The sequence below is a fragment of the Rhodamnia argentea genome, chromosome 10, assembly GCF_020921035.1.
Source record: "Rhodamnia argentea isolate NSW1041297 chromosome 10, ASM2092103v1, whole genome shotgun sequence".
In the NCBI taxonomy this organism is placed as follows: Eukaryota; Viridiplantae; Streptophyta; class Magnoliopsida; order Myrtales; family Myrtaceae; genus Rhodamnia; species Rhodamnia argentea.
In genome coordinates this window covers 6,478,204-6,501,241 of record NC_063159.1, presented here as the reverse complement: position 1 = coordinate 6,501,241, position 23,038 = coordinate 6,478,204, and the positions used below count along the sequence as shown (strand labels likewise).

The 23,038-nt window shown below is 40.8% G+C and overlaps 3 protein-coding genes and 1 pseudogene across 3 annotated transcripts; 3 read left to right on the top strand and 1 right to left on the bottom strand.

Moving 5' to 3' along the window:
* The first annotated feature begins 3,357 nt into the window (after positions 1-3,357).
* LOC115729766 (transmembrane protein 87B-like) lies at positions 3,358-8,154 on the top strand. The gene is made up of 5 exons (XM_030660391.2): positions 3,358-3,713; positions 4,649-5,582; positions 6,283-6,378; positions 6,502-6,638; positions 7,693-8,154. Exons 1-5 carry the CDS (start codon positions 3,457-3,459, stop codon positions 7,814-7,816), a joined length of 1,548 nt encoding a protein of 515 aa, XP_030516251.2. The 5' UTR covers positions 3,358-3,456; the 3' UTR covers positions 7,817-8,154.
* Positions 8,155-8,636: 482 nt separating this feature from the next.
* LOC115729104 lies at positions 8,637-10,690 on the bottom strand. Its single transcript, XM_030659548.2, has 3 exons — positions 10,470-10,690; positions 10,033-10,133; positions 8,637-9,602 (listed from the first exon to the last, which is right to left on the bottom strand). The coding sequence occupies exons 1-3, from the start codon at positions 10,565-10,567 to the stop codon at positions 9,118-9,120; spliced, it is 684 nt and encodes a 227-aa protein (XP_030515408.2). The 5' UTR covers positions 10,568-10,690; the 3' UTR covers positions 8,637-9,117.
* Positions 10,691-14,090: 3,400 nt separating this feature from the next.
* On the top strand, positions 14,091-14,792 carry LOC115733330 (non-specific lipid-transfer protein 1-like). Its single transcript, XM_030663994.2, has 2 exons — positions 14,091-14,499; positions 14,698-14,792. The coding sequence occupies exons 1-2, from the start codon at positions 14,150-14,152 to the stop codon at positions 14,705-14,707; spliced, it is 360 nt and encodes a 119-aa protein (XP_030519854.1). The 5' UTR covers positions 14,091-14,149; the 3' UTR covers positions 14,708-14,792.
* Positions 14,793-16,833: 2,041 nt separating this feature from the next.
* On the top strand, positions 16,834-17,612 carry LOC125316744 (annotated as a pseudogene).
* Positions 17,613-23,038: the final 5,426 nt, after the last annotated feature.

The window sequence follows — 23,038 nt, the reverse complement described above, 5'->3', positions numbered from 1 at the left end:
AACAAATGGAGCCTAAGGATGAGTTTGTTTCACTAAAAACTAAAGATTTTAAAAAAAATTTTTCATTCACGCATGAAAATAGTGGGTTATGAATTGTTTTCGATAATGAAAATAATTTCCGTTGACTATTTTTTTCTAACGATTACATACCATTTCCGAAATTTTTCCGTGAAACAAAACGCGCACTAAATGAGCAAAAGGCTCTTTTGTTTCATCGAAAATGAATGATTTGGAGAGCATTTTCTTAGATATTTCGCTCGTATCACTTGAAATAATTGGTTGATGAAGAATGTTTTCCTTATTGATCAACAACAATTTATGTCTAAACCTTTTTGTGGATGATGATAATATTTATTATTTATTTTTCTATGCGATACAAGTGGATATTTTCAGGTAGATGTTTTTGAGATCATTCAATTTTCGTGAAACAAATATATCCTAATATCCTATTTACTTCCCCTTAGTTTACTAACAAATTTCGAACGTATTACAAGCATAAAATCTTCTGAATGCATTGTAGTAACTCGGTCTAGGATGTATTTCCACGTGTCAAAAATCCGGATTGCGAACCCATGTCAATTCATATTCATCATATCGCAAAAACATTGCTTTTTTCCTTTATTAAAATAAGCTAAAAATGATGTATTTTTGTAACGACTCGGACTCTCGATCAACCCGCTTGTTCTGATACTATCCGTAGCAGCCCAACCTTAAACCTCGACTCCGATACCTTAACAAGTGCAAGTCGCTTACCTAAAAAAAATAATCAACGGAAAGGGGTGAGATAAAATCGGTAAGTCAAAATTCTCAATCACCGACTAAACTATTAAATGAAGTGAGCAGGCATCGGTAAGCCACGAAGGACGAAACACTCAATAGTCAAACCACACTACTCATCATGAGGATTTTTCACGTGCCAAATACGCAAAAGATGTTAATGTATGGCATGAAACCATATACGCACGATATCGTCTCGTTCCACCACAGAGACGGATCCAGATCACACGGCGGGACCCCCAGGATCACACGGCGGGACCCCCCCAAATCACACAACAGGGTCTTCCCATACACTCCATGGGGTATCATTCATCGGGCGCGAGGCTCATTCATTTGAATATCACTCGATGCAATCTCATGAATGAATGCTTATGTTATGCAAAGTTCAGATTATCAAGGCATGTTGTTAGGCAATGCGACTTATCAAACGCATCCATTTTTTTTTATAGCATCTCTAGTTTAGCCATGTTAGCATTAACTGCAATCCACCAGACTATATATTACAGGTCACTAGCTAGGTATTACCTAACCAATACAATGATCTCATTAAAAGAACCCTAGCTACTAGAGCTTACTGGCTCACACGGTTCTCAGCCTTCGCCAATGCCTTAGCTAAGCGTAACCTGCCCGTTTCCACAGCTCATTCATCCGCCGAATTCCCACCTTTCATTGACTACCCCAAATGGTACCTTGCTGTCGCTTCCAGTCGCTACCGCAACCCCGCCTTCCATCCTCAAAAGCCAAAACATGTTCATTCAATGCTCGATTTTCCTGTCCAGCACCGCGAGTCGAACGTCTCACTTGACACCGCTCCACACCAAACCCGGGGCTTGCCGAATCAAACCCATACAACGTGTAACAATCCCGTAACATCACTGCCCCTAGCACAAGCCCTTCGGCAGCCCTTCAACATCCTAGTCGATACCACAGTTCCAACACTGACACTCGGCAGCCCTTCACCACGAGCACCTCCCATGCTCGCCCAACTTTCTACTCGACCCGAAGAACAGCAATGACTCCAGTTTTAACGCAAAATTCCACACGCAGTCTCAATTGAACCTCACACAAAAGAGAAATCTGCGTTTGACTGCACTGGAAGTCCACCTCGAACCACCCGACTCGAACGCCAACCCATTTTGCAGCCGAGTTCCCCCTTTTTGTTGTGTCCACATTCCAACCCTCACATGCGCACCCGGTCGTTTTCATTTACTCACCCACCTTGCTGCTCCCCACCAACAGGCCTGAGCCCACTCAGCACTCCCTCGTCGCTCTACCCCAAAACCTGACACCCATTCCACAATTTAGTGAGTGAGTTAGAGATCGACTTGCCTTGGGTCTTACTGCGCACTTGGGTTTGAGATTGCCAATCCGATTCCTCCTCCAATGAAGCTGCGGATTCAACCAGGAAGGGGAAACGAGCAGTAGAGCTGAGAGAGAGAGAGAGAGGTCAGTGGCCTTTGGGTGATCTCACCAAGAGGCACGCACGAAGAAGAAATAGCAGTAGTAGGTGGGCTTCATGTTCGACGATCTAATCGTCTTCGGCTGTCCAAGATGGCGGCCAACAGACCAGGCCCACAACCAGTTCCAGCGTGGGGCTTAGTGGGCCCACGGCTGGTATCAAGAATTTAAAAGGTGGACCAGTTGCCTGTGTGGGGCGTCACAATTTTACATTCATATGTGTTATTAACCCGAAATTAGGCTGTTGACCTAAAACAATAATTTTCACTGACTTGGATTTATATGCATGCATACATACATACATATATATTTTCGGTAAGGATGCTTCTCCACAGACTTAAAACAATGCCATTATTAATAAATTACCTAATTGATCATAACTTTCTTTTCGCATACCGCGTAAGTAATTGATCTCAACAATAGTAATTTATTGTGATAATATTTCGAAAGGTATTTAATATGATCAATTCAGTATTAAATTTTTCAATTTTACCTTGAAATCTTATGACGGCTTGTTAACGTAGTCCTTCCAATCAATTTGACCTAGAAATGCTTACGTGGATACCCGGCTAGCGCTAACCAACCACCTTACATGGCATGGTCGGTGTTGATATGGACAATCTTTACAAATTTTTTTTTTTGAAAATTTTTTTTTTCCTTCATAGGATTTCCTAGCATAAATTACAAAAAGGTCATCCACGTCGGTCTTGGCTATTCCATATACGATGACCGACGCCGACCGGCCCTCTAAGCGTTTCCCGTCAAAATTGACCGGAAGGTATACATTGACAAATTGACAAAAGATTTAGAGCCAAATTTGTAAATTTGAAAAGTTTACGACCAAATTAACTGTAGAGTAATAAGTTTAGGACTCTTTGGATAAATTTCCTGTAAGTTACGGGTAAAATGATCTTTCATAACTTTTCTTTAGAGGGCGGAATTTTCCTTTGAAGTGCGTAAGTTCTCAGGATCTTATGATTCATAATATTTTTTCACATGGATAGTAATACATCTAAGTTAATAATAACATTTATTGCGTCATTGTTAGCTAGTAAAATATCCAGAAGTTAAAAAAAAAAAAAAAGTCCAGAAGTTCTCCATTTTTGCAGAAATTAAAACAAAAAACAACGGAAGCAATCTCACTCTGTCAGAGTTCATTCTGCTCACCGGAAAATTGAACTCCGCCTCAGAGAAGGAGAGAGAGAGGAAGGAAGGAAGGAAATGGAAGTGAGAGAATCGTGCAGGATTAAGCGCCGGTTAGGGCTCTTCTTCGTAGCTCTGCTTTGCTTGTGCGATTCGATGATCGTCGTCACCGTGGACGCTTCGGTCCACGATTACTTCAACGAAGCCTTCACCTCGCGCTCCAACGCCTTCTTCTTCCATGGCGGCAGCGAAGGCCTCCACGCTCCCCGGTCCACGATCCCGCTTCCGACGGCTCCTAATATCACCACGAGCCCCAAGGGGAAGTCCTTCATCAGGTGTGGGGATCTTTCGTGTCTTTTTTTTTCTACTCCGGCTCCGATTCAGCTCCGAGTGGTTTTGGTTGCCTTGTCTTGTTGCTCTGGAAGTTTGCTGGTTGCTGGAATGTTGTGCTGAAACAGTGAGATCGTTCAATTTCTTAGATTCTTTGTGGTTTGTACGTATGCCTACGGGAATTTAATCGGAACACGAAATTGCCGACGTGTCACTACAGAATTGTCTACGTTTCGAATGTAAGTTTTAGGGACTTAATTGCATTTTTCAACAAAGGATTGAGACTTGATTGGAAATTTTAGGACGCGATTGCATTTTATAGTAAAGTTTTGGGAGTATATTGCATTCCTTACATAATAAGGTTTAGGACTTAAGGTTGCAGTCTACTCGTTCTCTTTTTATCTTAGATGGGGTGCTGGAATTTCTTGTTTTACTCTGCATCAATGATTGAGTAGAGCTTTCGCTGAAGGTCCAAGAAGTTGATGATTCATTGCAAGGTTATAATGGATCTTTTTCTATCGTTGGTTATTGTGGGAGAACTAATTTGTGGGTCGATTGTATGTCAGGATGTCTAAGGAATAACCTTTTTCTCTATTGAAATCCGTGTAATGAGTGTTTTAATGCTTTGCTGTCTCTAAATTCTGCTGATTTTCTTTCTATGGGATGGTTCAGGTAATATAAGAATCATATTTGTACCTCTTGGTGGGTCTGCTTTCCGTTTCTTTTGATGTGCCGGCTACCTGCTATATATACACGAACACATGCGTTTGCGGCAAATAAATAGCCTGAACTTAGTGCATATCGTTACTGGATTGGAGACAGCATTGTAGACTCTGTTTAAGGATCTTTTTTGTTCAAACCCTTGTTAATCTCGGTTTGGAGGTTTTCCCTATGGCTATTGATATTGATTCGATTTCTTTATCTTGATTCCGCAACTTAGGTTTGATGACGTCACCTTCATAAGAACAAAGGAGTCTGTTAATGCACAGAATGCAATGCAACAGAATACTGGCTTGGTGGAGGCTATCATACTTGATATAAAAGATCGGAAAAGGATTGGAGGTTCTTACTTGAAATCTGATATGATATGTTGCACTCCTCAGTTGGCTGATGAGGGAGCCTGCAAATTAGGTGAAGTTATTATTCAGAGAAACCCAGATAACCCTGACTGGCCTAGACGCATAAAAACTTTCTTTGCTGGGACACATCAAGAAACAAAAATGGAGAGTGTGACTATTGAGATCGATAAGACAGGGATGTACTATTTGTATTTTATGTATTGTGATCCACAACTCAAGGGTACCATAATTAAAGGGAGGACAGTATGGAGAAATCCAAGTGGTTATTTGCCTGGAAAAATGGCTCCTTTGATGGTAGTGTTTGGTTTAATGTCATTGGCTTACCTTGTACTTGGACTTATATGGTTTTTGAAGTTTGTTCAACGCTGGAAGGATATCATACAGTTGCATTACCACATAACTGCAGTTATTGCTCTTGGAATGTGTGAATCGGCTCTCTGGTACTTCGAATATTCAAACTTAAACTCTACTGGAAAAAGACCGATGGGCATCACGATATGGGCTGTCACTTTTACTGCTGTTAAGAAAACACTCTCTCGACTTCTCTTATTGGTAGTGTCAATGGGTTATGGAGTGGTGAGACCTACCCTTGGGGGCATAACCTCAAGAGTGCTTCTTCTTGGTGGAACATATCTAGTTGCATCTGAGTCGTATGAACTTGTTGAACATCTTGGGAATATCAACGACTTTTCTGGAAAGACAGCATTGTTTCTTGTTTTGCCAGTTACATTTCTGGACGCTTGCTTTATATTATGGATCTTTTCATCATTATCCAAAACTCTGGAGCAGCTTCAGGTACTTAATTTTTTTATTTCAACCAGAAACCTCTCATGCTTATATTGCCTTTATCTGTTATGCATAGCTAATTCTATTCTTAGTTATTTAGGAGTAGCGACTAATCGGTAGAATGGTTTCTAGTGTCATACTGGGAACATTTTTTGATTACATTCATTACTGGAGACATTTTTGAAGTTGATGTTCGGTAAAGACACACATGCAGATGAAGATCTTATGACAATAGTTATGTTTTTCTTTTTGAAAGGAATATTTTCATTAAATATCGATATCTTCATTTCAATATGAACAGGAATTCAACATATTCAATTGACTATAATATAACAAGTACAAAACAAAGGAATTGATTGATATTTGGTAATGGATCAAAATAAAGAATTCTATTTTAAGGAAATGAAATTATGTTTATGTTCAAGTAGCATCAAAAGCGTAAATTTCACCTCGACCATGAATAGGTTTGGCCAGGGCATTTATGTCATTGCAATCTACTTGAATCATATCACTGGGAAAACCCCTTTTTTTGGGTCAAAAACTGGGAAAACCCTATTTACAATCCTTTTTTAGCAAATGTTTCTCTACTTAATCAAACAAATAAACTAAAGAGAAACCTTGAAAGAAGTCATAATGTCTCATTTGACATGCTGTTGAAACAGTTCTTCCATCTCCCTTTTGATTTGATGATTTTTGAATCTCTGTGCAGATGAAGAGAAATATGGCTAAATTAGAGCTTTACCGAAAATTTACCAATTCTCTTGCTGTATCTGTGCTACTTTCAATTGCTTGGATTGGCTTTGAGGTAATGAACTTTGTCCTCTACGAATTGATATTTAACCATTGCATACTGATCGGATATGACTGATATATGTGAGCTGATGATATGATCAAATAACATCTGCAATTCTGAATTATTCTGGGCCAGTTGTACTTCAATGCTACAGATCCATTGAGTGAGCTGTGGCAAGTTTACTGGATCATTCCAGCATTCTGGACTATTCTTGCATACTCTCTCTTGGTTGTTATTTGCATTCTCTGGGCTCCTTCACACAACCCAACTAGGTATGATATATATGCTTCCAGTGTTCATTACTTTTTGCTACTGCCTTTAGTACGATAGCAAATGTTGGCTCTGAAGGGCCTCCACATGTGACTTTCACCTCTATATTTGTTCCTCTGCTTGTTTGGTGGAATCAGAATTAACATGTCCTTGGAATGTTCTCACATTTTGTTCCACTCTGCTTATATTCCATTACCAACAGGAGTGGCATAAATTTCTTGATCTGCTATTCTGAGTCTTTTTAGATTTCTATGACGGGACTTTTTTCATTGGGAGCCAAATTAGACCGCAGTCAACGGGATGAATATTGAACTTGTTAGTAAACAGCTGTACACTGCTGCATAGATTGTACCCTGCAATTTGATGGGTCAACTGTTAAATAGTGAACTCTATAGTCTTGATGAATCAATATGCATTTTTGTTTTTCATGATTGAGAGGTATGCGTGCTGATATATTAGCCTGTGAGTTCTCTGCAAAAAAGGAAAATGAAAAGAAATGGAGGATACCCTGGAATGTTGGATGCTAAATTTATTCTGTCTGTTGCTTCCTCAATTCCAACATCATTGAGTCTGGATATCTGTCATCGTCCTGTCTCATTAACCCCTTTAGGATGTTTACATGTGTTTGCACTATGTAATCCTCCAAAGCGGAGAAGGAAATGGCAATGAGAATTATATGGTACAATATTGCGATGAGGAGTAGACGATATCCTTTCAAGTGGCAAACATAATCCTATTCTAGCTACTCACTTTATTTGGTCATCCTACTTCGTAATTTTTAAAGTTTGACTATGCAACGTGAATTAAAGATGATAATCTTGCCAATGCGTTTTCATTGTCATAGACACGATGGCAGTTCTTTTGAATCTATTCGGTTCCCAATGCTTGTAATGGTTTCCTTCCCTCATTTATATGTAATCATCCGTCTGTTGCTTGTTAAGGCATTGTTCAATGTGGTAATCCCTCATTTACATGTAATCATTCTTTGGTTTGTTAAGGTACTGTTCAATGTGGTAATTTTTCGTTGGACAAATCTAAATGGTTTGCGACTTGTAGATATTCATACATGGAAGAGAATGAAGACATTGAGGAGGGCATCTCTTTGACAAACAGTAGCAAGGCGACAGGTGATAGTGTGACCAAACTCGGAGAAGACCTTGAGGAGGATAAGCGCGAATAGATGGCACTCTATCTGTGGTGATGTCATAGTTCTCTGTACATTTTGTTGCACAATCCATGCTGTACCAACTACACACTCGTGACTGATATGTTCATAGAGTTTGCAGACAGGGAGGGGAGTAATACTAACGAGATACTATGGATTTACAGTGTGAGGACACCTCTATCTCTAGTTCCGATTTTTCTTCCTTCTGTGATTATTTAATGGAGAAGGAAATGGAGCTGAGCAATGAGAAGATGTCTTATAGAGGCTCTTAACTCTGTGCCCCTCTTTCTCCCCCATATGATGATTACTCATAGTTGACATCTTTCCGTTAATGTAATTCAATCCCTTGTTGGGATATTTCCCAGTGTGCACTCGGTTTCATTGGAATCGGATGTGCTTAATGGCAGGCTTTGCACTGTTAAATGTAATTCAGAGATTGCAATAACCACTGAAAGTTAGAAACTGTTTGAGGCATTAGCATGAGGCCATCTCTACTTCTAAAGAATTAGCCGCGGAGAGAATGCGGCATCGAACCAGTCATTGGGAGACCATCAGATACCTGAAAGATCTGTATGGAGGATTTCTATACAAAGACGGTTGCACCAGGTTCGCTAACATGATACTGCTTCGAATTCATGTCATGTAGAAGAGAATGCATTCAATCAAATTTTCTTCTTTTGTGAGCCCCGCATCGCATTCACAGTTTAGTTGTCCTTATGCCCAGTGTAATGAAAGGGTAACAAGCATTTTGTTTCCTGGTCAATCTATACGTAGCAATTCTGTGCGAAACACCCCTATCTATCATTACGAATTTGGCGTCAAGAAGATCCTGTTTACCATGAATTCAGACCTCTAGGTAAATATTGGCAGTTCGAAAGAACAATGGAGGTTTCTGTCGATACTTGCCTTTTCGAAACAAGAAACATGGGCATGCATAGCATGTGTACACCACATTAGATTGATCGCCTCTAAAATTTGTTTTTCCTGCACGTACTTCCCTGGGCATATCACAGCCGATAAAGATCGGAAATACTCGCCGAACATGTATCATCGGAACTTGGATATAGGCGTGATCCGATCACTGCAAAGAGAACCTCATCTAATATCTTAAAGCTCACCCGGATCTGGCCATTGCTAGTGCTTCAAAGCTCACCCCATGCAAAAACGTTTGCAGCAGACCCTACCTCGGTGTTTCTGTATTGTAACTGCTGTCTTCAATATGGTGGTAGTCAGGTCAACGCAATTCTTTCTTGTTCGTTGGAAGAGAGACGAAACATCGGTAGACAGTCTCTTTTTAACTGCAGCTATTATGATCATCATCGGACCCTCCGCCGCTTGAAAGTCCCACCTCGTCTTTCAGCGTGTAACGTGCTTATCTGGTGAGGTCTCGAAATCCTTGATGTCCATGAACCTCTCCCCGAGGCAAAAGAAACCCGCCTTGACTTCAGCTTCACATGCCTGTGGTGGTGATGGCGACGGTGCCGGCGGCTGTGGTTGCTGTATGAAGCAAGTGGGCCTTCTGTCCTCTCTCTGAGCAGCTTCCTTTTCCTACTTGTGCTGAGATGACGACTCGAATAATCATCAGTTATGTCACTCAGGCTATGTCCCGCTTCAAAGTCTCGGAAGCGGTGTCGCCCACGGTATACCCGCTTGGTGCTGGTTATCTTGTACCACCCGAAACAGCAAATGTGGGCGAGCGCGTGCCAGTACGTCTCGCACGCGGCCCAGCACATGTTACAGAGGCTTCTCCCTATGCACTGGCAAATCCCCAGCTTGAACAACAGATACAGGAACAGTAGAGCTGAAAACCATCAAACGGGTCAGCTGATCATGAAATTGTAGGAAGACCATCGAAAGAAAAAGACTACAATGCGAGAATTACTCATGAAAGCTTCAAAAGAAACGGGCAGATGGTTCTCTAAACTCTGCATTTTGCCAATAAACATATCTTAAAAGCAGAGAGTATCCAAGACTTGTCTGGAATCGGAGAGAATATCAGACGACGAAAGTCGTTGAGGGAAAAATCCTCAATGATTTCTCGGATAGAATGCTAAAATGAGATTATAAGTGTGGAAAAGACACGACATATCCTTTACCACAGTCTCAACCAAAAAGTACAGCGGAAGAACAATTGAAGGATTGATCTTTGGCTAGCAAATCAAATCCATTTTAGCCTAGCGGAGAGAATGACATTCCGAACGGAGATATAACAAGGGGAATGAGTACATTACCTATGTAACAGAGAACACATATCAGCAAGAGTTTGATCAGATTCGTGACGCATAGATGCTCGATAAAACAAACTACGTCCCACGGTCCCGAGCATAGTTCCCTGCATCAGCGCAAAATAATGGGGAACTAGGTAAAAACATGGAGACCGGAACAATGAGGTGTGAAACAGAAAGGTAACTTGAGATTTTAGTATGGAAGAAAGATGAATCGCGCGTAAAAGATATCGAGCAATGGCAGAAACAATTAATTTCTTTTGTTACAAGCTCTATGCGGCAGATTGTTTGCTAGGTTTTTGCCAAACCAGACCAGGAATTGACTTGTATGGTTTCAGCCATTACAGCATGAACAAGAACTGAAAATAACAACTCAGAAGTTGTAATTGGCTGACTCCAAAACATCCTCGGCGAAGCAAGAATATTGTTGAGGAAGCACTTACTCGCACGATCCACCGAAAATGGTCTTGAATGGAGCGGCAACGGCATTTCCAACAGCAGCCCCGACGCTATTAGCAGCTTTACTTAGAACGCCTCCCATCGCTCTATGTGCCTTTCTCCATCCAAATCAGTGGCTGAGAAAAATCATAAATTGCAACACTAATGTCATTCCCTGAGGGTACAAGGATAACCAAAAAAAGGGACAAAACGATCCTCCAACTTCTGTTCTTTGGTTTCACAACGTTTCATTGCCACTGTTCTGGTTTACATTACGAGAAGAACTGAACAGCCTCCTGCGATTAGCAATGCAAAAGCACGAGGCTTTCTGCCATCCTGAATTCATCGAAAGCATCCGGCGAAAAAGGAAAATGCGCTGCTCCCTCACATCACACAATCTCATCGTTTTCTAAACTTAGTGTCATGGCTTTTACGCAAACAAGAAAAAGGGAAACTGCATATGAAGCAGAGATTGGAGGAACACTTTGTAATGCGAAAACTCTCCCGGTCCTCCGGCCGATCTTTGCCGGATGCTTTGGGCCACGACGCGCACTGCTCCAGGGATGCCTCTGTTGCCCAGAGCAGCATCCACTCCAGAAGGGACAATGGGAGGGAATGTCGGAAACCCCGTTTCGGAATACGTTCGACAGAACAGAATGCTCGAGAGGAGAGAGAGAGATGGAAGCACCAAGATCATCTACAGGGATTCCCATCTGAACTGACGACAAGGCCATCGATATACAGATGTCCCAGCAGGCTTCTCCTTCCACGACCATCAGAGACGACAAAATCCGAGGAGGCGGAGACCAACGGGAACCACTTTTTAAAGTGTTAGTTAGACTCGAAGGAGAGGATGAACGAACGGTTGCCATCCCTCCTTCATATACAGTAGTTGTGTAGATAAACTACCTTCCACTCTCCCTTTTAAACTTATATACTAGCATATGCACTGAAAACGTACCAAAAAAGTTCTAAATATATGGCATTGGTATACCAATTCAGTCATAAATTTTTCAATGTGATCAATTTAGTCATGAACATTTTCACATTGATACCAATTCGGTCCATCCGTTCAATTTAGGCCCCAAATCGATGGTATGAACACAGATCTTGTCACGTGATGTGGCCGGCTATATTACTAAAATTTATTATTTATTTATTTTTTCCTTTTTTTGTTTTTTTTTCCCTCTTTGTTTTTGCCGAAGGTCGGGCCGGGCCATGCCTAGATAAGGGCGACCGGGCCACTGGCAAAAAGAAGAGGGGAAGAAAAAAAATGAAAATATAAAATATTATAAAAAAATATTGTTAATTTTTTTTTAAAGAAAATTGTCCATATCGGCATCGATAACATCACATAGAAAGTCCAAAGTACATGTCAGCGATTTGCGGTCTAAATTGATCAAATGGACTAAATTGGTATCAAAGCGAAAAGCGTGGTCCAACCGAAAGATTTAGGAATGAATTAATATCAATACAATAAATTTATAACTTTCCCGGTACTTTTTTCTCTTGCACGCTCCACCCAGGCGAGCGGCGGGATTCATGCCGCGTCGTCGTTTGATCGGATTCTCATTCGGAAATTGCCCTTCCTAAAATCGGGCCATCCGTATCCATTACCCGCCATTTTAAACACAAAATTGCGAAGAAAAGCGAATTGGTCAACCCGAATTATGATCCCGAAGAAGCACCATGAGGCGGCCCCAGTCGAAAACATCTGAATTAAGTACTCTAATGAATCGCAACGACCAACCGATACGTACTCAACTTCCCCCGACACACGTGTCCTAAAGACGTTATTTTTTTTTTCTTCAGATCGACTTTTTCACACCGTATCGACTATCTAATCATGAGATTTTCATACACTGGGACCCTAATAAAGCTCATCTTAATAGGACCATCCCCTCGTGTTAGGACATCTTATCCTTGATGCAAATAGCTAAGTACCCATTTCAAGCGGTACAATTTCCAACCCATTTGTCCAAGATGTAAAGTGGGAGAAGGCTACACGTTTTGAAGATCTAGACGACAAACCCTGTTAGTTTTCCACACAGCCCAACTTGATCCAGCGTTTGAAGGTGAGAAAACATCAAACTGTTTTAACTTTAATACTTAGCACTTATATTGCTCGGCTTACAAATTTTCAACTTTTATCTTTCGGTTTGGTGAAGCAATCGCTGAGTTTACACAACATTTTCTCCTGTGGTAAGAGCGAACTGCGAAGTCGAGACGTTGAAATAGTTTGTTATCTATAAATAGTTAAGAGAAGAGATTGAATTCGACATAAAATGAAGTGACTGTCGACATGAAAACAAGTGATGGTTGAGCGTGGAAAGTGGTGATGATTTTGATAAAGTACCTATACTCGAGAGATGTGATGTTTGGTTGTCTACAAACAAGACCAAATTATACATGACAATACTAACAACTCTTTCTTCTTCATAAATATCTCGTCTTTTCTTACGCAAGTTTGATAACACATTCAAGTTGAAATTCCAAGAGGTAAATTTCACAATTGCAAAACTCGTTTCTATGTGACTTTGATTTATATCCTAGAGGTATATTTATTTTAAATTTGGTAGCAATAACAGTGAGGAAAAATAATACCTTAAGGACGATGATCCTCATCACTCATCAAAGCATCAAGAAACTATAAATTGCGAATTATATCTTCATCATCAATCAAATTTTCCCAACACGAACGTATTGTAATTTGTTGCTACACCACAATGCACATCTTCATCCATTGTATTTCAATAGTGCATACTAAATGAGTTATCCGGTGGAGGTCTACGCTCCACTCTAATGCCTTCGCATATGCACCTTAACATAATTAATGGCAATCAAAATGCATGGTTGCTCTCAATAAATTAGTTTTAAAGTGAATTGTTAAGCTAAACATTAGCAGATTTTTTTTTTCAAGAAGTTAAAATTGTTATAAAATGGATAGGCATTATATAAAAGTTGTTTAGAAAGTTCTAAACCTATTATACGGAGGCTAATTCAGTCATCAACTTTTTAATTGTGCCAATTTAATCCTAGACCTTTTGACTATTTGTCAATTTAGTCATAAACCTTTCAATTGTGTTAATTTAGTCTTAAACCTTTTGACGTGATGACTTGCCAATTCAGTCATAAACCTTTTGACGATTTGCCAATATTATCCTTCTGGCCAAATATCGGAATATAAGATTTAGAACTAAATTAATAATTTTTTAAAATATTTAAGACTAAATTGGCAAATAAGATTTATAATTAAATTGCCACAATTAAAAAATTTAGGACTCAATTGATCGCCATAGAATAAATTTATGACTTCATGGACAAATATATCGTGATCTAGATAGATCCCGCCATAGCTTCTCGGCTTCTAACACGTACTTGTTGTCTGAACGAGAAACAGGTCGGTCTTTGTCAGGGAAGTAAGAATCACAATTATGCCGCACCGGCAACCGATTGACTTGGCATCACGAGGTTGCGTGAAATTAAGACATCCAATTACTTTCTTAAGCTCGCAACGACCAACTAATACTCGACTTTCCTGGACACGTGTCAACTGTTCAACCCCTCCTCACTTTCCATATAAACTCACGAACCCAATCACATCTACACTCGCCCAGTTTGCCAGAACAATAACCTTTACATACTCCACAAAAGTTGCTCTCACTTGTAACTCGGAGACTCCACCATGGCTCGCTCTGCATTGTTGAAGCTGGCCTGTGTGCTGCTCGCGTGCATGGTCGCAGCGGCACCTGCGGCTCGAGCAGCGGTCACATGCGGCCAGGTGACGGGCGCTATGACCCCGTGCATTCCCTACGCAAGGAGCGGCGCGGGGCCCGTGCCGGCGACTTGCTGCAACGGGATCAGGTCGCTCAACTCGGCGGCTCGGACCACCCCGGACCGCCAGGCCGCCTGCAAGTGCTTGAAGTCGGTCTCGGGAAGCATCTCCGGCCTTAATTACGGAGTCGTTGCCGGGCTTCCTGGGAAGTGCGGGGTCAGCATCCCGTACAAGATCAGTCCCAGCACCAACTGCGACAGGTACGTGCCTTTAGTCTCGCAGTCCGAAGGTGCGACCAAACCTTATTTTTTTTTAATCACGTTAGTACGTCATGTGATATGTGTTGCCAAACACGTACTTTCTTCATATCTAGGGCGGCTGTTTTTTAGCATCTGCTTTAATTTTGTTTTCGTGAAGTTTACAGATAGGAAGCTGATCGTTGGAAGTTTTTGTTGCAGCGTGAAGTGAAAATGGATTATACGACTACGTTTCAGCTTCTGAGATAGCAAGAGTTAGCTTCGAATAAAATGAATGTGCGACGAACCAATACTAGGTTCGAAACTTCGATTATGTATGACTAGTGTCCTTTGCTCGTGCTATGTACTAATAAGTGAAGCTGAACTATAAAATGTTTCCTCTTCCATGTTCCAAGCACTTTTCAATTTTAGTACTTTAGTCGTAGTTTTTGATACTCCATCGTTGATTAAATTCCGGCGTTATATCTCTCTATCATCTTACTTTTTCGTCGATTAAATGCCGGCAAAGTACTTTGCGTTTCGTCATCGATTAACTCTTATGACGCACATACGTTTCTTGTGATCCATTGAGACTCCTATCCGGAATCGCCATGGAACTCATCCCTTCTCATTAAAACCGAAGAATCAATTTCGCTAAAAGATATTTCGCCGTCGAGACATTTCTGAGGAAGCAGTATGGTTCGAGATGAAGGGAGTTCAATGAATTGATGGGGATGATATTACTTATTAGAGTGAGTCCAACTCGAGCTTATTAATATCTCTACTTAGTACCCATTTGACTAGCAGGAATTGATTGTACACGATGCATGGGAGCCAAATTCACATGCACCGCTAGATGAAGCGGATTTCGCGTGGGACTCACCTCATCCGACAATGTTCACATGCACGAAGAGTAACTAACACTTCCCTCCCATTTCACTCAAAGGTTATAATCAATGAATTAAGAGCAAATTACATAAATAGACTATTTCACACCATATCGACTATCTGATCATGAGATTTTAATACACTGGGACCCTAATAAACGCATCTTAATAGGACCGTCCCCTTATGTTGGGACATCTTATCCTTGGTGCAAATAGCTGAGTACCCATTTCAAGCGGTAGAATTTCCAACCCATTAGTCCAAGATGTTAAGTGGGAGAAGGCTACACATTTTGAAGATCTAGACGACAAACCCTGTTAGTTTTCCACACAGCCCAACTTGATCCAGCGTTTGAAGGTGAGAAAACATCAAACTGTTTTAACCTTAATACTTAGCACTTATATTGCTCAGCTTAAAAATTTTTAATTTTTATCTTTCGTTTTGGTGAAGCAATCGCTGAGTTTACGCAACATTTTCTCCTGTAGTAAGAGCAAACTGCGAAGTCGAGCCATCGAAATCGTTTGTTATCTATAAATAGTTTAGAGACGAGATTGAATTCAACATAAAGCGGATGATATCTTCATCATCAATCAAATTTTCCCAACACGAACATATTGTAATTTGTTGCTACACCACAACGCACATCTTCATCCGGCATGAGACTATGCTCCACTGATGCCTTCACGTATGCACCTCAACATAATTAATGGCAATCAAAATGCATTATTGCTCTCAATAAACTAGTTTTAAAGTGAATTGTCAAGCTGAACATTTGCACATTTTTTTTTCAAAAATTTAAATTGTTATAAAATGGATAAACAATATATAAAAGTTGTTTAGAAAGTCATAAACTTTTCAATTGTGCCAACTTAATCCTAGACCTTTTGACGATTTGTCAATTTAGTCCTAAATCTTTCAATTGTGTCAATTCAGTCTTGAACCTTTTGATGATTTGCCAATTCAATCTTAAATCTTTTGATGATTTGCCAATATTGTCCTTCCGGCCAAATATCCGAATAATAGATTTAGAGCTAAATTGGTAATTTTTCAAAAGGTTTGGGATTAAATTGACAAATCATCAAAAGTTGATGATTAAATTGGCACAATTGAAAGGTTTAGGACTAAATTGATCGTCGTATAATAAATTTATGATTTTTTGGACAATTATAATGTGATCTAAATAGATCACGCCATAGCTTCTCGACTTCTAACACGTACTTGTTATCTGAATGAGAGACAGGCCAGTCTCTGCCAGGAAAGTAAGCACCACAATAAAGCCTCACAGGCAACCAGTTGACTTGGCATCATGATGTTGCGTGAAATTAAGACATCGAACTACTCTCTTAAGCTCCCAACGACCCACTAATACCTAACTCCCCTGGACACGTGTCAACTTTTCAACCCCTCCCCACTTTCTATATAAACTCACGAACCCAATCCCATTTAGACTCGCTCAATTGCCTGGTACAATAAGCTTCCATATGCTCCACAAAAGTTGCTCTCACTTATAACTCGCAGACTTCACCATGGCTCACTCTACATTGTTGAAGCTGGCCTGTGTGCTGCTCGCGTGCATGGTCGCGGCGGTACCTGCGGCTCAAGCAGATGCCGCCGGCGGCCAGGTGAGGGGTGCTCCGGCCCCATGCATTTCCTACGGGAGGAGTGACATGTGCCCCGCGCTGGCGCTTTACTACAACGGGAGCAGGTGTCTCAGCTCGGGCGGCTCGGACCGTGGCTTGCAAGATCTTCAAGACGGCCTCAAGAATAATCTCCAGCCTTAATTACGGAGTCGTCGCCAGGCTCCCGGGAAGTGCGGGGTCAGCATCCCCGTACAAGATCAGCCCCAGCACCAACTGCGACAGGTACGTGCCTTTAGTCTCGCAGTCCGGAGGTGCGACCAAACCTTATTTTTCCTTAACCACGTATCGTCACTTGATATGTGTTGCCTAACACGTACTTTCTTCATATCTAGGGCGGCTGCTTTTTAGCTTCTGCTTTAATTTTGTTTTCGCGAAGTTTACAGATAGGAAGCTGATCGTTAGAAGTTTTTGTTGCAGCGTGAAGTGGAAATGGATTATACGACTACGTTTCAGCTTCGGAGATAGCACGAGCAGTTAGCTTCGAACAAAATGAATGTGCGACGAACCGATACTAGGCTCGAAACTTCGATTGTGTATGACCAGTGTCCTTTCCTCGTGCTATGCACTAATATAAGTGAAGCTGAACTATAAAATGTTTCCTCTTCCATGTTCCAAGTGTTTTTTTCATGTTGTCCTTTTTCATTATTCTTCTCATGCTGGCACTTTCTTCAAGGAAGAAAAGAAGAAGTGTTGAATGGTAAATGAAGACAAAGTGTGATCGAGCGTGAATTAAGAGCAGAATTGGTTGTTCACAGACGAAATCACTCGTGCAAGAAATAAATCGCAGAAATTAAACCCGGATAGGGGGCGTCTTATGTGATCAAGCGGCGTGTCTTCTCTGCGGGAAGAGATCGACGAGATCGTTTCACTGTGATCGGCATATCGGAGATTACAATTGCTCGAACGCTCACGCTCAAGTCTGGATACACCCAAACTCACAAGAAATCAATCGCAAGAAAGGGTTTCCTCATGCCCTCGGTACTTTTGTATGACGGCTCTTTTGGGCTCTCTAGATTGTTAGTCAACCGGCCGGTATTGGTTTGTTCGACGGGTGCTGGGTCAGGCCGTCTACTCCCGTGCTCCGGTCCTCCAACTGACCGTCGCGAAAAACATCAAACCGGTGTGATTTTCGGATCGAATGAGATAACTATGAGCCACAATCGACATGCATGTAGCATCGAGTTTTGTTTTTGTTTTTTTTATAGGGGGTGGGGTCAGAGCTAAGTAACGAGTTGAAGTGGTAGAATTTCCGACCCAATAGTTCAAGGTGTTAGGTGGGAGAACACTACATATACATGAAGATTCAGATAAACCCTTGCAGACATAGCATATCAGATACTTTACACATCATCCTTATTGGAGTGTGATTCATACTCTCCTGCGACAGGAAAGCACATGGGTCTCGCTCATTTTACTTCACCGTGATTGTGCGCCGATCCTAACAATCTCAACTTGATCCAACGTTTGAAGGCAAGTAAACACTAAACGGTTTTTTACTTAATATTTCAGCACTTGATTTCAGTTCAAAAGATTTTCAACGCTTGTTTTTCAGTATGGTGAAACAATCGCCGGGTCTACGCAATATTTTCTCCTATATTCGAAGCATTTTGCGAACTCCAACATATAGTAACTTGTTGCTGCACCACAACACCCGCCTTCATCCATTGTATCTCTTGCCGGTACATACTAAAATTAGTTATCCAGTGCGAGACTACGCTCCATTAATATGAGAACATTGACCGCTCGGAGTAATAATTCACCAACGAAACCATTTGATAAGAATATTTCCGGTTATCATTGCCTAAACTACTGAAATAGGTGCACGACCTACAGACTACATAGATCAAACACACTAAGATAATTGATTATTGGGGACTCGTGTTGTCATTCACATGCTTAATGATTGGGATGATATTACGAGAAACGTGTCTATCTTAATTAGTATGAGATGTCTGAATAACAATTTAAGGCTCAACAGCAACCAAATGGGTACGCATCATGAGGTTGCACAAATATATTGTTTGGTTCGAGATTGTAGGGAAGAAAAAGTTTTGTCTAACCACGATTAGCAAAACTAAACAAGTACCATTTTCAATAGTTTTCAATTCTCTGCTTTTTTATTCCCTCAAAAACCTCAAATTGGTCTTCGGCATTTATTCGCGTTTTCCATCTGCGTGTATATAATATGATAACAGTATGGGGACTAAATTTGTTGCGAAGCACTGGAAAAAAGTATCAAAAAAGTCAAAAACCTATTATATTGATAACAATTCATCCCTAAACTATACAATTGGACCAATTTCGCCCTAAATCTTTTGCATTTATGATAATTTAGTTCATATGGCCAATTTTGTAATAAGTCAGTCTTACATAGCGTGGCCGGCACTGACATAAATATTTATATTTGAAACAAATATTTTTTTCAGGGTTTTTAAATTTGGCTTTGGTTGGCAAGGGTTGTTGGGCCGCCAAGGTGAGCCTTCAACCTCATGTGCAACCTCAAAGGCCCTCGACTGGGGCCTTCCGGGCCATGAGCGAGGTGGCCATCGCCCGGTGGTTGGTGACCCTAATCGGCCAAAGCCAAAGTGGAAAAAAGAAGAAGAAGGGACAAGTAATAGTTAAAAGACACTATTGAAAAATGTTTAGGTCACATAAGATAGCCGGCATCTAAATTAGGGATTTTATGCCAAAATTAGCCGAATAGACTGAATTTGTATCAATGCATTAAAGATTTAGGACTAAATTAGTTTAATTGGAAAGTTTTGAACCGAATTGGTACCAATACAATAAATTTTGTACTTCTTTGGTACTTTTTCCCAAAGTATTGATACTACAATTGAATGGAGAAATTTCCTCGGATCAAGTTTCAAGGTAAATATAGTCCATCATTACGTATGAATTGTTCTTGATCAAGGTGATTTGCACAAGTCAAAGGACTGGACTTAACCAGTTTTTATATGGGGCTTTAAGGTGTTGAAGAGTTCCATAGAGAGTTAGATCTCCGCGCTCGTGCTCCTAAATTAAGATGGGGCTATACTTTTCTTTATCCCAACACTAGAGGAAATTTACCCTAATCTGGTTAGTAGTGTGCAAATTTATAGTTAAATTCGGAAGATGTCCATATTTATAATGGTTCTCCAACAGATCGGAGAAAAACAAGATTTCATCTATAACCTTTTCACAGTTTTTCGACATTTGAGTAAGTGTACGTATCAATAGGCAAGCGAACCTATTGATAAAGGGATAGGGGTGGAGATGAAAAGGGGGGGGGGCTCTCGCGCTTTAGGATGTTAGGATTCGGCACAAGATTTTATCTTAGTTCAAACTAGGATTACGTCCAATAGAAGAGGATTCCACTATAACTAGCACCCCCCTCACATTACTTCACTATATTATAAACGAAAAAATATATATAGCAATAGCTATTTATAAGTCCAAGCGCCAAATTGCTAATGAAAAATTATGAGTTTAAATAGTAAAAGTCATTTGGTGTCCAGAGGACACTGCCCCCTTAAGACCCCTACCAGGGCGGCTTTCCCGGATCCCTACTCAAGTCCCTTTCCTATCGCAAGGGAGTATAAATCACACCCCAACATAGGACAGACAAAAAAAAAAAAAGCGGTACATAAATAAAAGTCACAAGTAGTTGACAGACACATATGCCCATGGCTATAACTTCAAACTTAAATAATAGAGCCAGATTATATATATATTTATTTATTTGGCGGGCTTTTTTTTTTTTTTTTTTTTTTGGTCGAATCGTTTGGCATAGGTAAAATAACCACTTCACCCTTGCTGGGACCCTCTCTCATTCATGACCGCATTTACTCCATGAATTGGGCAAAATGAGCCTTTCTGATGCATTTTTTTTTTTTTCCTCTTCTAAGCGTGATAAGCTAACAATCAAAATTAAGAAAAATCCTTTCATGAATTACCAAGTTCGCGAGAAACACACATACTTCAGACATTTATATAGGAGGTGGAAGAGATTTATCATAAAGATGCTGGAGCAGCACGATGAATCAAAAAAGCGTCACTTTGGAATATGTTAGAAAGTTCGGCCCGTAGAATTAATCTAATGTTTGAGACTAAGGGCGTGTTTGCTTCGGAAAAATTTAATGATAAAGAAAAACGCTTTCCAAAAATTATTTTTGAAAAATTTTCTCCTTTTCAGGTTAGAAAAGCTATTTTCCTAACTCCAAGAGTCGCGTAATTTTTTTTAACTGTAAATGGTTTTAATTGAATGATCGTTTTCAGTAAACATAACGTGCGACAATTTGAAAAATTAAACCGTGAAAAATTACTCCGCCCCTAAATATTTACGTGAAATCTTGTCAAACCGATGAACGAGGGTAAAACTCACCCTAGAATCTCGATTTTCATACGTTATAATAGTTGGAGTACGGATCCAATCAAGGGCTCGGCAGCCACAGACAGCATAGGCATTCAAATCACGGTAATAACTACTCAACTACCAACATTAACCTCCTGTACTCCGACGCAGACGTGTCGTGCAACCAATCGACTTCTCTTAACTATGCAAAGTTATAAACCCTAGCCACACCCAATTGCACTCCTACCCATCCAATTTGCTAGGACAGTCTTTTCCATTCTCACAATTAGGGGTTATCGGTTCCCGATCCGGTCCGATCTTGTTTCCCTTAAGAACCGAGAACCGGACCGGTGGTCCCGATTCTCAATTTTTCGAAACCGGGAATCGGACCACCGGTCAGGGTCCGGTTCCCGGGCGGTTCCATTGGATCGGACACATGCAAAAAAAAAAAAAAAGAATACACCATTCGTGGACCGTCCCAGTCCAGCAAATATAAAGGCTAGACATAAAAAAAAATTTGAATTCATTTCCTGAAACAGGTCTTTCAAGGTAAAGCTAAGAACTTTTTGTAAGATTATTTTCAAAATGCACATGGGATTCAAACGGAAACGAACTCCTTTCGGGGTCAAAAACGGCCTAAGAACCAACTGAGGCAAGATCGAGATGAGGATTTTGTTTGAGGACTAAAAAGGCAAGATCGAGAAAACTCCATGCGTATGGAGTTTTTTTGATAAAAAAAAAATCGATCGGTCCGGTCCGGGCGGACCCTAAAATCGGGAACCGGACTACTCCCTCTAGAACAGGGAACCGGCCCACCCGTCTTGGCCCGATTTGGGTGGGCCTGATCCGGGCAATCCAATTTGCTCACCTCTACTCACAATATGCATGGTGGCATCCGGTAGGGGCGGCCGCGGCAGCTCCGGTGGCTCAAGCCTTAAACCTGCAACTTGTCGTCGAGGGCGCTTTGGCTTCGTGCATTCCCCCTCGCGAGAAGCTACAAGTTGCCCATGCCGGCGACTTGCCGCAATAGGATCAGATCACTCGACTTGACGGCCAGGACCACGCCGGACCGCCAAGCCGCTCGCAAGTGCTTGGAAGTGGCTTCCGAAGCATCTCTGGCCTGAATTACGGAGTCGTGGCCAGGAGTGCGATGGGGTCAGCATTACGTACCACATCAGCCTCGGCGCTAATCGTGATAGGCATATATGGTTCCACCAATATAAAACCTGTTTTATTTTATAACATATAGTAGAACAACGTAGATCAAGGTTTAACAAAGAGGATAATTTAGGAAACTCTTAAATGCGGTTGGCTTCGTACCAAATGATGAGTCATTAGGCCAAAACCCAACACGATTAACCCCTCTAATTTAAGTTGGTGATTTTATTAGAAGAAGTCATAAATTCGAAGCGTTGATAAGTTATCGACAAATTGCCTGGGAAAAAAAAAAGTAAATCGTTATTCTACGAAAGAAAATTGGTATTCAGGAAACCGTGAAATTCAAGAGAAGGTCCCTTTTTTTTTTTTTTTCCGGAGTAGTATTATATGTACATGTGTGGCTATACGAATCTTAGAAAATCAGTCAAATAAAAATGATATCATTGTTCCATCTATTAGAATTAAATATATGGAGACTACCAATCGATTTTACGAGCTTGTACACGTTAAGAGTGGTCATGTTAATACTATTGCACTTTTTTCAATT